General features: G+C 43.3%; 1 protein-coding gene across 2 annotated transcripts in view; it reads left to right on the forward strand.

Annotated features, from left to right (window-relative positions):
• Window positions 1-2,284: 2,284 nt before the first annotated feature.
• The window catches only part of LOC142663716 (uncharacterized), a 121,080-nt gene continuing 107,214 nt past the window's right edge, over window positions 2,285-16,150 (forward strand). For both annotated transcript variants that reach the window (XM_075842501.1, XM_075842505.1), the window contains exon 1: window positions 2,285-2,839. In XM_075842501.1, coding sequence (XP_075698616.1) covers window positions 2,813-2,839 — 27 coding nt within the window. In that variant the 5' untranslated portion in view covers window positions 2,285-2,812. The remainder of the gene's footprint in view (window positions 2,840-16,150) is intronic.

Raw genomic sequence — 16,150 nt, forward strand, 5'->3', positions numbered from 1 at the left:
TTCCCATAGAAAACAATGGGCAGATGTTTGGAGGCATTCTGCTTCCGATTTTTTGGGAGTTCTTCGGCCGTTTATGGCCCGAAAAACTGCTGAAAATAAGCCTTGCGCACAGACCCTTATGATGCAGATACAGTTGAATAGAATGCTGGAGCAAGGGTGACTGCTCAATGCCCCAGCATTCCCCCTGCTGTGAGCGGCTTGGCGCAGGCAGGCGCGATGTTGTGACGTCATCACGCCTGTCTGCGCTGAGTCACTTCAAGCACAGACCGGAGGAGAAGGATCCTCCATCCATTGTGGGAACGGAGATAGGTAAGTAATTATGTTATTATTTTTTATTAGGTACATATGGGGGCATTATACTGGGTATGGGAGGGGGGCTGATATGGTGGCAGCTATGGGAGAATTTTACTGTATGGGGCAGCTAAGGGGGGTCTTATACTGTGGGGCAGCTATGGGGGGCATTATACTGTGTGGGGGCAGCTATGGGGGGCGTTATACTGTGAGGGGGCAGCTATGGGGGGCGTTATACTGTGTGAGGGCATTATACTGTAGATCCATCCATGGGGACTGTTGGGGAAGGCGGCTGGGCATAGGCGCTGGCAGGTGTCTGGTGGTGTTGGGGAGAGGTAGGGGGACCCAAGTTGAATTCTTGCACCAGGGCCCATGAGCCTTTAGCTACGCCCCTGCTGCTATTTGTTTGTGTTTTACCTCCCTATTGAATTCAATGCGGAAAACCCGCAACACATAAGCAGCTTTTACGCAAATACTATTGACTTGCTGCGGAATAAAATTCTGTACCGCAAATCAATTTCTGAGTGTGTTTTTCCTCTCAGTATTTACGCAGAGTGTGGATGAGATTTGTTTTATCTCATCCACTTTGCTGCTACTGTATTATGCCCCGTATTTACGCAATGTGTGAACTGACCCTAATACCCCTCCAGGCAAAAAGAATTATTGTATCAAACTGGTCTTCGGTGCAAAAAAGGTTGGCGACCGCTGCACTAGCGGACTTGAAGGCAGGAGGCCCTGATCACAATTCTATTACACCGCAAAAATCGCTGACAGCCAGCATAGTGGGTCCTGAACTTGGGTGGACCAGAGCGAGAACTGTTATTCATGTCACTTCCGGGGCGTTTCTCTCAGGAAATTCCTAATACCAATCCCTGATTGGCTTAGCGATCGGGCGGGGTGTCAGAAGTTTGGGGGTCGGAGCACTGCCGTCACTATCACCTGTCAGAATTTATTTGACCGTTCAGTTACCCTGTAATCCAGGTGAAGAAGACTCTGGTGTCTTGAGTGTATGTCGTGTAAGGATATGTTCACACGCAAACGCAAAATACGTCTGAAATTACGGAGCTGTTTTCAGGCGAAAAAAGCTCCTAAATTTCAGACGTAATTGCTCGTACTCGCGTTTTTCGCGGCGTCTTTTACGGACGTATTTGGAGCTGTTCTTCATTGGAGTCAATGAATAACGACTCCAAAAACGTCCCAAGAAGTGTCCTGCACTTCTTTGACGCGGGCATAATTTTACACGCCGCCTTTTGACAGCGACGCGTAAAATTACACCTCGTCTGCGCAGAACATCGTAAAACCCATTGCAGGCAATGGGCAGATGTTTGCAGACGTAATGGAGCAGTCTTTTCAGGTGTAATTCGAGGCGTAAAACACCTGAATTACGTCTGAAAATAGGTCGTGTGAACATACCCTAATACAGGTGCAGTGTCTTGTCTGTCAAGTTATTGTAGTACAGGTGGAGCAGACTATGGTGTATTGTATGTCTTGTTAGGGTATGTTCACACACAGTGACCAAAAACGTCTGAAAATACGAAGGCGAAAACAGCTCCTGATTTTCAGACGTTTTTGTAGCAACTTGCATTTTTTACGGCCGTTTTTGGAGCGGTTTTTCAATGGAGTCAATGAAAAGCGCCTCCAAAAACGTCCCAAGAACTGACATGCACTTCTTTTGACGAGCCGTCATTTTATGCGCCGTATTTTGACAGCGACGCGTAAAATAAAGGCTCGTGGGAACAGAATATCGTAAAACCCATTGCAGGCAACGAGCAGATGTTTGTAGGCGTATTAGGGCGTTTTTTCAGGCGTAATTCGAGGCGTAAAACACATTTTGAATATATTTATATTATAATATAAATCATATTTTTAACATATATAAATACTATATTTCATTGTCATTTGCAGATACATTTTGCGGATTGGACTATCGCCTCGGTTTTCGGGTGCCTTCATCCATGCAGAGTATATTCACTTCTTAGTTCATATCTCGTATATGTTTTTTCCTCTTTCATATTTTGGATACATGTGTACTTACACCATTTTATTGCTATTAAAGAGTATTTGGGGATAACTATATATATTTTCATACATAAGGATATGATCAAATTTCTATATCAATTGGTGCATGTATCTGGATGTTTATACATCAGTCTATATGCAGCATCCCTTGACCTATAGGCATGCAGAGTAGTGGTGGGATTCATTTAAGTTCCCATTGTTCTTTCCTTCCCTGTATTCCTCCTCTTCTATACTATGGTGTGAAATTGATCCTGTAGTGTGATTTTCCTTGGTGTGGCTTTGCAGCCAATCAGGGATAACGAGTTTGCCAACACTTGGATGATCCTCTTGCCATCTTTCAAGATGGCTGCCGCGAGAGTCATTGATTGGCAGCGCATGCGCGAGAATTACTTAGCGTAATCTTGCGGGATTCCGGCACACACTCACTGATTAGACATGTCTCTCACTCACATGTGGGACATACGCAGCTGATATACAGGGACGCCGAAAACACACAAGGAGTATGTCCTTTCGCCCTCTACAAATGAAAGTATGTAATTCCTTTTTTAATATATACACCTGCGTGATCTAATAACAATTAATTCACTGTTTATATCTGGACTGCTTATTGTCTGTGCCAGTCCCTGATTAAATTGTATGTATACATACAGTTTTCACCCGCATTCATGCCTGTAACTTGTAAATGAACTATTTGTAATATTTGATACACGTATTTAATGTTTTTTACTTGATCACTGCTTTATTGTTAATTGACTCTGCGAGTCCCTAAATACTTGGATTTTGATGTGTTTTACTATGCTTGAGAAAGTTCCTGGTGGACTGAAACGTTGCATGTGTGATTAAAGGCTGTTATATTTTTGGAAGTGCTGCCTCCTTGTCCATTTTTGTTTGCCTGATATTGAGGACCGTGGACCAGGTTCTGTGGAGGCGTGCACCCTTCTGGTGGTCCAGTGCTGTGGTAACTTTCTACCTCTGTAGATTAATGCCACACACCCCTAGATACTGCCAAAGTGCCCTCTGTAGATGCGGCCACAGTGCCCTTTGTAGATGCTGCCACAGTGCCCTCTGTAGCTGCTGCCACAGTGCCCTTTGTAGATGCTGCTACTGTGCCCTCTGTAGATGCTGCCACAGCGCCCTCTGTAGATGCTGCCACAGAACCCTCTGTAGATGCTGCCACACACCCCTAGATACTGCCACAGTGCTCTCTGTAGATACTGCCACAGTGCCCTCTGTAGATACTGCCACACACCCACCCATAGATAATGCCACAGTGCCCTCTGTAGATACGGCCACAGTGCCCTCTGCAGATACTGCCACAGTGCCCTCTGTAGATACTGCCACCCACCCACCTATAGATAATGCCACAGTGCCCTCTGTAGATGTTGCCACAGTACCCTCTGCAGATACTGCCACAGTGCCCTCTGTAGATACTGCCACCCACCCACCTATAGATAATGCCACAGTGCCCTCTGTAGATGCTGCCACAGTGCCCTCTGTAGATACTGCCACAGTGTCCTCTGTAGATGCTGCCACAGTGTCCTCTGTAGATGCTGCCACAGTGCCATATTTGGACAGTCATGTCAGGGGCTTTCCCAGAGCTGGAGTCCCGCTTCTAGCACTCTGCCTGGGACTCCAGCTGTGATCCTGACATCACTGTCCAGCTCTGGGGAAGCCCTAGACATCGCTGTCCATATATGGACGGTGATGTCAGGGAATTCCACAGAGTCCTAGCACAGAGCCTGTACTAGCGCTCTGCCCGGGACTCCGCTCTGGGGAAGACCCTGACAACACTATCCATATATGGACAGCGATGTCAGGGAATTCCACAGAGTCCCGGAGCAGAGCCTGTATAAGTGGCTCTGTGTCCCAAGGGCCGCATGCTTGAAACCCCTGATCTAGAAGAATAGGACCTTTTTCCTATGTGAGGCATAGGAGAATATCACAATCTCTATAGTTAAAAAAAAACAAAACATATGTGGAAGTGGTTGTGTGGGAATGTGGTGTTCTTATCCTACCACAAACCTGGCCAATAGACTTTTGCAGTCAAATGCCCTCACCAAAAGGTTTTCCAAGCATGTTTGAGGGTCACAGCCCTCAGCACGTTCAGGGAGGACCACAAACCGGAGGGACACAGGGTTCTTACAGGTGTCCTGCAAGTGAACCTCCACAGTCGTGAAAAGTGATAGAACCACAGGAGGTACAGGGGTAGGACCTTTAGGTTGTAGCAAGGCTCTACATGAAATAGACTGATTCTACTATAGAGTTGCAGGTGAAACCGTAAAGATGGGAGTGTCCACAAGAAAGTGGCACTTCAGCAAGCAGCAAGAACTAGCCCAGCAGCTGAAGATTTGTAAAGCAATCATAAAGGAGGGTGCCAGTCCATTTTAAATATGTCTCAGTAGGACGATATATAGCTAACACTGACCTTCTCTCAATTACAGCAGGATGAAGTAATGGCATCCTGCCGGATCCAAGTAGCTGATGCAGGAGGCCTCAACAGAAACCAGGTTCCTAATGTGGGCAGATCAGGCAGGCCCAGGTGGACCACTAGAGGCAGGCAGTCACTGGAAGTCCCATCAGAAAGTCGCGGCCAAGGCCTTGCAGAAATTGAGGCCCAGCTTCTGGGAACTGCTGAGGCTCTAGTGGTCTCTCTGCTTTTCCTGCAATAGAAGGCCAGTCCAGCTTATGGAAAACAAGTTCTTTGTTCAGCCCGGATCTGCAGGTATCTGGGTGTTTTTTTGCAGAGTCTCCTGGTAGAAGTTCTTCTGAGAGGCCCAGGGAGGGTGCACTGTGGTTTGCAAGCACCAGTTGCCACTTAAGACCCAGGCTTCTGGTGACTTGGGCACATTGGACCAGTTTTTTTAACTTGCAGCCTACCAATATTGGGCTCAAACTGTACAGCAGCACCTGCTGGGCAGGAATGTGGTGCTGGGTGCCAGATTTGATATAGGGGAAAGGAGGACAGCAGCAGATTTGACTGGGCAGTATGGAGTTCCGAGAACCAGGCACCGGCCACTACTTTTGTATGAACTGAAAAAGGAGCTGCAGACAAAAGGTCAGATGACCATGTTTGCAGGGCTTGTTACTGTTGAAAGACCTGCATACAAAAGGTCACATGATCATCTTTAGATGGTCAAGAAACAGGAGAGTAGAGCAACAACACTCCATAGAAAAGAGTATGAGCTGCTATGTAAGTATATGGGCTCTGGTATGGGGGGTCTGTATTCCTTTAAGGGGCATGGCATGGGGGTCTGTGTAAGTTTAAAGGGTCTGTATTCGTTTAGGGGGTCAGATATGAGGGTGTATATTAGAGGGTCTGGTGTCTATTTATTTAGGGTGTTTGTTCTAGGGTCTGTATTTGTTTAGGGGGTTTGGCGACTGTACTAGTTTAGAAGGTCTGTTTAGAAGGACTAATAGACAAATGGTTGTTACCATTCCCCTTGTCAGGAGGATGTGTCCCTACACAGCTTGATACTTTCAGCGATGGTTGGAGACTGTCAGTATGTAGTGACAAAGCCCTTTGACAAGGGGAATCGTAACACCCATTTGTCAATGTTCACACAGAAAGGTGGTGAGGAGAAGGGAGTCCCAAGTTTTTGGAACAACCCAGGGCATATGGTCTGCTTTATCCGTCACTGTGCAGGTTTTGACAGAGTGGAAAGGAGGATTACGGCAGATTAGGTTGGACAATATGGAGCTCTCTCCCTGAGTGTCCTTCTGGTTCTGCAGCCAAGCCTCACTCCCAATACCACCATAATGTTACTGAATAATACAGCCATACTATGACCACATATTACCACTACATACCGACTGAATAATACCAACATACTGCTACTGAATAATACTGCCACACCATGACCGCATATTACCTACATTACTACATAGTGACTGAATAATATCGCCATACTGTTACTGACGGTGCTCTGCAGACTTTATAAGTGAATACAGTACAGTTAGATCCAGTGACTCACAGGTGACGTTTTCTCAGATTGGAGTCGTTCACTTTCCCTTTTGTTTTTCATCCGGGCCAGACCGCCATGACGACTTCTTCCAGTCATGACTTGTCTCTGCAGAATTTACAGAACAGACATCTTTGGCTCCTTGATTTTCCAGCATCCTTCCCACCTATTTCCAAACCGTAATAGTGCCTGCTTCAGGCCCCGCACGGTAATAGTGCTGCTCTTAGTCCTCCACACAGTAAGGGTATGTACACAAGGCTTATTTTCAGCCTTTTTTTGTTTGTTTAAAAAATCGGAAGCAGAACGCCTCCAAACATCTGCCTATTAAATTCAATTGGAAAAAAGCGTTCTGTTCCGACGGGGCCTTTTTTTACACGGCCGTTATGGAAACGGCCACGTAAAAAAATGCCCATGAAAAAGAAGTGCATGTCACTACTTGAGCCGTTTTTGGAGCCGTTTCTCATTGACTCTATAGAAAAACTGCTCCAAAAACGGCCGTAAAAAGAGCCGCGAAAATCGGGAGTTGCTTAAAAAATGTCTGAAAATCAGGAGCTGTTTTCCCTTGAAAACAGCGTTTTTTTATTAAGCGTGTGAACATACCCTTATAGTGCCCCAAACAGTAATCGTGCACCACACAGTAGTAGTCCACTTTTGTTTCCCCTTAGTTCTCCTCATTTGTATCCCATATAGTAGCTAGGTGCCCCCATATAGTAGTTAGTTGCCCCCCGTAAAGTTTTTAGGCCCTATTTAGTAGTTAGGCACCTCATGTAGTAGATAGACACCCATATAGTAGTTAGGTGCCTGCATATAATAGTCACCCCCATTTAATAGTTAGGTCCCCCATATAATAGATAGGTGCCAGACCCACTCCTCCATTAATAGTGCTCCCTTTGCACCAATAAATAAAAAAATAAAAAAAAAGAAGATTCTCCTAACCCCGTTCCCACGACAAGTTGCTGCATCTTCTGCCTGCTGACCGATGCAGGCGGAGCGATGCAGTGACATCATCACGCCACCTGTGACGGGAGGTCAGACGGACGCCCTCATCATCTTAGGAACCTCTACTAGGCCACAGGTCCAAAACACCCAGTGGCTTACCAGAGTTAGTGGCAGGGCAGGGAGCCAATGGCTCTCTGCTCCACCATAGTAAACTAAGCAATGCTCGCAAGGTGGCTCAGAGCAGTTGCATCCTCTGCAACTGCGATCGTTATGCCCCTGAGATGCACTCATTTTGCACCGTGGTGTGCACCCTCAAACAGTTTCCCAAGGACTGATACAATGCTCAATATATAGAGGATGGGATTAATAATGTTTCAATTAAGAACTGTTACTATTTTTGCAGAGGACCTGCTACCTCTCATGAGCAATTCTGGAGCATCTTTTCTTAAAGCTCTGCCTTCTGCAGTTCCTCTGTTATTTTTCTTTGAAATCTATGAATAAATTGACAACTGGGTTTTAGCAGCTGGGGGTGTGTCTCTACACAATCTGGAACTGTCCAATCAGTGCTGACAGTAAGACTGTGTAGGGACACACCCCTTTGACAGGGAATTTTTTTCATACATTCCCAGCAGGAATAAGAGAGGAACAACATAATGCAGAGTTCTAAGAAAAGTTTCCCCATAATTATTTCATGGGGAATACAAGTATTTAGTAAAATAGGCACGTCATTAGAGTTGACAGGTTCCATTTAAAGATACATTGACTTGCAGGAGTTGGAAAAGGTACAAAGAAGAGCAACAGAACTTGATAAGTGCATCGAAAATCTTAGGATAGAGTTTAAAAATGAAAAGTATTTCATCTTGAGCAGAGACGTCTAAGGGGGTGGCATGATAAGTATATAAATGACCCGTACAAAAAATATGGTGAAAAGCTAAAAATCTCATCAAAGACATTCCTCTGTCTGGAGAAAAGAACGGTTAATTCTGCAAGTCCACAAGTCGTCTTAGCCATAAGAACTGTGAATCGGGGGAATAGTCTACCGCAGGACCTGATCACAGGAAGAACAGTAGATGGCTTCAAGGATCAGGAGGAACATTTTTCCCTTTCATTCACACGACCGTATGTGCCGACCAAGTCCCATCAGTGATCCGAGGAAAGATAGGACATGCTCTATCTTTCCTCGGATCAGAGACTCTGACCATTTTCCACGGACCCGATTCACCCACTAAAGTGAATGGGTCCATGAAGACTATCCGGTGCCACTCGGATGCCATCAAAATCGGCCCGGGTGGCACAACGGTCGTGTGCATGAGGCATTAGAGGTCTCTTTCCTTCCTCTGGATCAACAGGGAGAAACAAATATTTAACTGTTCCCCTTCCCTTTATTCACATATTTTCCTGGTTGATTTTGATGTACATGACCAAGAACCTGAGTACTATGGTCTGTCCCTTATATCTGCTGTAGATAAATTGATACAAGTTACATTTCTCCATAAAATTGATTGCAAACAGTACCGCTTTTTTAGGATGGTCAGTCTGGCACGGTTATGCATATGCACTATATTTGCGGCAACCTCTGGAGTTTATGGAAACAAATCTGGGTACCCTGAGAATCAAATTTGGCAAAGTTTATCAGGCAGAGAAGTGAGCACTCTTAAGGTCCTCTTAAGCCGGCCAATTTTGGCTGGCGCAACGGGCGTCGATAAACGAGACATCGTTGATCGGCACTCGTTTGCTCCTGTCACACAGAGCTATAGATTGGGACGAGTGGTTGTTACTCAGATTGCTCATACCCGTACATTATCATGTCGGCGGCGCATCTCCCTGTTCACACAGAGAGATGTGGTGCCGACAACAATAATATATATATATTTTTTTTTTTAAATAATTCTGTGTGTAGAGTCTAAAATGTACAAATTTAAAAGCTAGTGTAATTCTATAGACTCCAAACAGAGTTGTGTTAACGGCTGGAGACTGCTTAAAGCACCACTGTCCCCCCAAAAATCATCTAGGCAGCTACATACACAGATAGTTATAGCACAAAGAAACAAAAGAGCCTTTAACGCCAATGTATCAATATATAAAAAGTTGTAAATTTTATTTGGACAAACAACATATAAATTAAAAAATGAACCAACAAAGTATGACTCCAGAAAAGTTACGGAGACCGCACTCACAAACTGCTGCACACAATGATATATGGGCAAGCAAATATCCAACACTGTATAGACCACCCCACAGTTGAAATCAAAGACAATGCATAGCATAGGGTTGACTGGTCAAATCAAGGGACTTACCCATGTGTGGAACAGAAGGTGAAAGAGTGTCTGCTCCGCTGTATACCCCACCGCGCGTTTCGCCACGAAAGGCTTCCTCAAGGGGATATATAACTGTGTATGTCCCACCACTACCCCTTTATAGTGTCCATGTCCGTTGATTACAATGGTGCACAGCGGCGCATGAACGCTGAAGCAGCCGGAAGCGAGGCAAGCCCCACATCCGGCTCCAGGCACGGCAGCACACATCCGGAATCCCAACGCGTGACGGGAGTTCCGGACATGCGCAATGCGCCCACGGAGACGGAGGGGGGATGCCCCGCACCCAGCCGCCGCAGCGGACATGCGCACAGCACCGCCGAAAGACGGACAATGGAATCTGCGACAGTATGTGTCCCCTGGCCGATAATCACAGCCACTCACATATCAAATGCATCACAAATATGTATCCCAATATATGTACTTCCTACATGACCACAGACTCCAACTAAATCCCATAATCTGTTCCTAACCCCAACAGAGAAGAACACTAATTAATGATATGTCAGGTCATAGGGAGTAAATGAGAATTAATGGGATACCAGTTGTTGTTACTGTGGATACTGTAGCTACGGATATGTGTCTAGTACAAAATGATATCTTCAACCCATATGTGTATATATCAAGATTGAGTATAGCGCCTACTATGGGCCCCAGGACAAAAGAACACCTATAATGACATTACATGCACAAAACTGACCCCAGTTACTGCGTCTGTACTATATGTTAATGACCTAAATTGTAAAAGTTCATCGTGCCCACTATATATTCCTTTGATCCAATATATACTGTAACAGTGAATACAAGATACAGTATTATTACTTACAACAATATATAACAACCAAATACACCACGCACATAATAATAAATATGACTCCATATCAAGATAGAGATAAAAAGAAAAAAGAAAAATGTACAGTGTAAGACAAATACTATAGAATAGATAATTCTAAATATATATATAATAAATAAATAAAGTGCATGTGTGACCTAAATTAATAATTCATCGTATGACTCCACATCAAGATAGAGATAAAATGAAAAAAGGAAAAAATATACAGTGTAAGACAAATAATATAGACTAAATTTATAAGTATATATATAATAAATAAAAAAATAAAGTGCAAATGTGACCTAAATTAGTAATTCATCGTATAGAATAATATAGTAATATAATATGATGTGGAGTCAATAAAAAAAATAATAAAAAATGTGAATAAAAATAAAAAAGCATGATTAAAGGTAAAGAGTATATAGATACGGGACGGGCATGAGATACGTATATGTGTCAACAAAGAAATCAACAGTTATATCTCCAAATACAATCAATTTTACGTCAGCCATATCCATGATTACAGCGAAGTACATGTCAAGGGACAGATGTCATTGTCCTTATATAGGAGAATTATTGGCAATGCAATTTTCTTGGGAATGTAGTCCCGCGAGGGTTCAAAAGGGTTCAGGCAGATTCCAAAGGACACAGTAGGGGGCTTGAACAGTTACTCGTCATATCTAGTAAAAAGACATATAAAATACATAAAATTAGAAATACAGATAAGGACATACATGGGTGGTAGGGACTGTGAGATAAACCTATAAAAATGGAACAAAACTGAGATTCTCATTAAGTCCCCGTGGAGTCATGGATCCCAACATAACTATCCATTTGCTTTCCCTTTGCGCCAAAACCTTCTTCGCATTGCCCCCCCCTGATGCCACAATGTATCCTATCAATACCTTTCACCAAAAAGGTTTTTGGATTGGAATCATGGTGAAGTTTAAAATGTCGGGGTATCGTTTTTAATTGTGTCAGGTCGTCAACCATGCGAGCGTTCACAATATCCCGCACATGCTCTCGGGTGCGAATTCGCAGTTCTCGTGAAGTCAATCCAACGTATATCTTGGAACACCCACATGTAGCAAGATAGATGACAAAAGCGGTGCTGCACGAGATATAGTCCCGAATCTCAAAGTGACGTACTCCATCTGCTGACGAAAAGTCAGTTGCACGGCATATATTGGCACAGGCTCTGCATTTGCCACAGGGGAAGCAGCCCCTTCTAGGTCCGCTTGAGCCAAAGAGCGCCGTCTGGCGTGGAACATAGTGACTCTTCACCAGCAGATCCCTCAAGTTCCTAGCTCTTCTAGCTGTCATGAGAGGTCTGTCAGACAGATTCTGAGCTAATTGTGGTTCAGACATAAGGATGGGCCAGTGTCTCTCTAAGATGCCACGCATCTTATTCCACTGCCCATTGTAAGTCGATATGAACCGTACCCCGGGTTCCTTGTCCTGTTGTTGTTTTGATATAAGGAGATCCCGGCGTGGCGTTGTTTTTGCTCTCCTATAGCCAGATTTTATAGCTCTCTTACTATAACCTCGTTCCAAAAATCTCTCCCTTAAGTCTGCGGATTGATGTTCAAACAGTGCGTCAGAAGAACAGATCCGCCTCATCCTGAGAAATTGACCAAGAAGCTATGTGGGTTTTCTGAAGTTTTGGGGACCATGGATTCATAATCTCAATTCGGGAACACCGAATGACGTTCTTTCAGGTTAGATCTGGGTCTGAGTAGATGATACTCCTGGTGTGTGTGTGTGGCACACACTCTGTAGGTACAAGCGCGGCATGCCGACACCCCCTCTAAGGTTAGGAAGGACGTTGATTTATCCTAATTTACAATATCTTATTAGTCTGCAATTCCTTTAAGACGTTTTTAGAGATGTTGATTATATAGCAAAGATACTTTACAATCTATATGGAAGTTTGTTTACCTGTAATATTCCTCTGTGATGTTTGAAAAGTACTTACAGTTGCAAAAAGGGCTGGACTGAAACTAAAAAGCTGTCCTGCAACACAAACCTCAGCAGCCCACATGTAATACACTACACACTACTCTTTCCCAATATTGTGGATAAACAGCAGCCCGCTGCAGATAGGTTTGCTTTACCAAACCCCTTACATCTCCCTCAAAACCCCGAACAGAACTACTACCAAGCAAAATCTACGCTCCAAAATCCAGATGGCGCTCCTTCCCTTCTGAGTCCTACAGCGTGCCCAAACAGCGATTTACTTCCACATATGTCATTCCCATATTTGGGAGAACACGCTTAACAGTTGGAGGTATTTGTCTTCAGTGGCACAAGCTGGGCACAACATATTGTGCACTAAAATGGCATTTCAGCAGAAAATTGCAATTTGCATCATCCACTGCGCATTAATTTCTCCTATTACCCCTTGTGAAAATAAACCTACATATTTTTGGAAAATGACATTTTTATTTTTCACTACCTAATTCTAAAAAAAATCTATGTAACACCTGTGGGGTTAAAGTCCTCACTACACCCCTAGATGAATGCCCTGAGGGGTGTAGTTTCCAAAGTGGAGTCGCTTTTAAGTGGTTTCCCATATACTGGTACCTCAAGGGCTCTGAAAATGCGACATGGCGCCCAAGAACCAATACATCAAAATCTGCATGCCAAATAGCGCTTCTGCCGTTCTGAGCCGTGCTGTGTGTCCAAAAAGCAGTGTATGACCACATATGGGGTATTGCCATAATCGGTAAAAATTGCTTTACAAATGTTCGGGCGCTTTTTCTCCTTTATCCCTTGTGAAAATGAAATTTTTTTCTCTTTTCACAGCCTAATTCCAATAAATTCAGCAAGAAACTTGTGGGTTCAAAATGCTCACTATACCCCTTGGTAAATTCCTTAAGATGTGTAGTTTGACACACGGGGTCACTTTTGTGGGGTTTCCACTGTTTTGGTCCCTCAGGGGCTCTGCAAATGCAACATGACACCCGAAAACCATTCCTGCTAAATTTGAGTTCCAAAAGCCAAATGGCGCTGCTTCCCTTCTGAGCCCTGCCGTGTGTCAAAACAGCAGTTTATTACCCCATATGATGTATTGCCGTGCTCAGAATACTGTGCTTTACAAATGTTGGGATGCTCTTTCTCCCTTATCTATTACAAAAGTTAAAAAATATGAGCTAAAATGACATTTTATTAGAAAAAATTTAGATTTTCACTTTCACAGCCTAATTCCAATAAACTCAACAAAAAAACCTGTGGGGTCAAAATGCTCACTATACCCCTAGATAAATTCTTTGAGGGGTTTAGTTTGCGAAATTGGGTCTTTTGGGGGGTATTTCCTTTGTTTTGGCCCCACAAGACCTCTTCAAACCTGACATGGTGCCTAAAATATATTCTAATAAAAAGGAGGCCACAAAATCCACTAGGCGCTCTTTTGCTTCTGAGGCCGATGCTTCAGTCCATTACCACACTAGATCCACATGTGGGATATTTCTAAAATCTGAAGAATCTGGGCAATAAATATTGAGTTGCGTTTCTCTGGTAAATCCTTCTGTGTTACAGAAAAAAAATTGATTAACCTGGATTATCTGCAAAAAAAATTACATTTGTCAATTTCGCCTCCACTTTGCTTTAATTCCTGTGAAATGCCTAAAGGGTTAAGAAACGTTCTAAATTCTACTTTAAATACTTTGAGGGGTGCAATTTTTTAAATGGGGTGAGTTATGGGGGGTTTCTAATATATAGGGCCCTAAAACCGCTTCAGAACTGAACTGGTCCCTAAAAAAATAAGTTGGAGACATTTTCAAGAATTTTCTTGAAAATATAAGAAATTGCTACTAAAGTTATAAGCCTTATCATATCCTAGAAAAAATAAACTTTTTTGTGTGGTATTACTATCTGTCTTACAAGAAGATACATATAAATTTAGAAAACTGCAAATGTTTGCAAATTTTCTCTAAATATTGGTGTTTTTCACAAATAAATACTGACTGTATTGATCAAATTTTAACACTAAGATAAAGTACAATGTATCACAAGAAAATAATCTCAGAATCGCTTGAAAAAAATAAAAGCATTCAAAAGTTATTACCACATAAAGTGACACATGTCAGATTTAAAAAAAATTTACCTGGTCCATAAGGCTAAAACAGGCTGTGTCCTCAAGGGGGTAAACTACTATCAATGCAACAAGACAATGAGGAGTGTTAATTGCTTCTTAAAGGGAATATAACTAATCAAAAGTTTACTTTTGTCAATTTATATGCGCCTAATATTAAGCCAATTTCTTGGCTAATTTCAGTCTTAGGGTCCTATCACACGGCCCGACGTGGGCCATGTAAGCGAGCGCCGATAAACGAGAGGGCTCGTTGATCGAAGCTCATTTCACACGGAGCAATGATTGCTTCTGTATAGGGATGAGCGCTCGCTAATCCCCATACATTTTCCTCATGGTGGCAGCACATCTCCCTGTTTACACACGTGCTGCCGCCAACGATGATTTTTAATTCTGCATAGTAGAGCTTGTTTGCCCGATCATTGGCCCATGTAATAGAGCCTTGAGACAAAGTGTCCCTTTTCACTGAGGAAACACTGATATTAGGTGGGGATTTGAATACTCTCTTAGACACCACCAGAAATGCCCGTCCTCCCCCTACAAACTATTACAGAAGCTGAAATTGTCTATTTACACATTAGAGATATTTGGAGATGCTTACCCCCCGAACATGAGAGATTACACCTTTTTTCTGGTAGACATCAAACATATCACAGACTGGGCTACTTGTTCCTCTCCGAGCGTATGCTACCTGCGTAGTGGATTCTGATGTAGCTGTGAAATAGGTCTCTAAACACGCACTTGTTTCTATTATAATCCGACCTGATTCCCTTCCCAAGAGAGCGTTCACTTGGATTCTGAACGAAACTTTGGGTGTGTTTAGACTCTTGAATCAAAGTATACGCGACTCTCTAATGGAGTTTTTCTCTCTTAATAGCACTCCGGATGTCTCTGATAACATCATATGGGTATCCCATAAGGTTGTCCGGAGAATTTTCATAAGTCTAGGTTCTAGATAAAAGAAGCAGAGGGAGAAGTGTATTATTTCTATTATTTCCCAGATATCTCCCTTGCGAACTTGAGTAAACATGTACTATACAAAATACTCAGGAGGACGGGAGCTGAAGGACCCGCTCACTGTAAAAGCTGCCAGGGCATTTCATTTATGTAAATATAAGCACGATGTCCATGGTGATAGGATCCAATATCACATCATCACTGCTTAAGAAGCAAAAAGAAAGGTCTTTTCCCATGCAGTGAGGTCCTCTTCTGGGTGGCGTTGATGGACACAGTCAGTATTGCTAAAGAATTCAATTTCGCCATCCAATACCTTTATAATATCAACACGACTCCTGATGGCAGGGATCCCCTGTCTGGACAGGACTGCATAACCTCTTTTTTAGACTCCGTTAATCTCCCCTTTCTATCAGAGGAAGCTACAACCACACCTTCGGCCCCAGTTACAGATGCTGAGGCCTTGACAGTGCTTTCTACCATCCCAATGGGTAAGAGCCCAGGTTCAGATGGGTTTCTGACAGCTTATTACAAGAGATTCTCTGACATCCTGGTTCCCAGATCAGTAAAGGTCTGTGACTCGCTCATGGTGGGTTCTTTTTGGCCTACTCAGGCTTTGGAGGCTTATATTTTAATTATCCCAAAAGAAGGGAAAGATCCAGAACTTTGCTCTAGTTACTGTCCGATTTCTCTTCATAATACTGATTTAAAATGGTGGTCTAAGCTTTTGGCAGCCAGTATGTCAGAGTTC

This window comes from Rhinoderma darwinii, chromosome 11, assembly GCF_050947455.1.
Source record: "Rhinoderma darwinii isolate aRhiDar2 chromosome 11, aRhiDar2.hap1, whole genome shotgun sequence".
Classification (NCBI taxonomy): domain Eukaryota; kingdom Metazoa; phylum Chordata; class Amphibia; order Anura; family Rhinodermatidae; genus Rhinoderma; species Rhinoderma darwinii.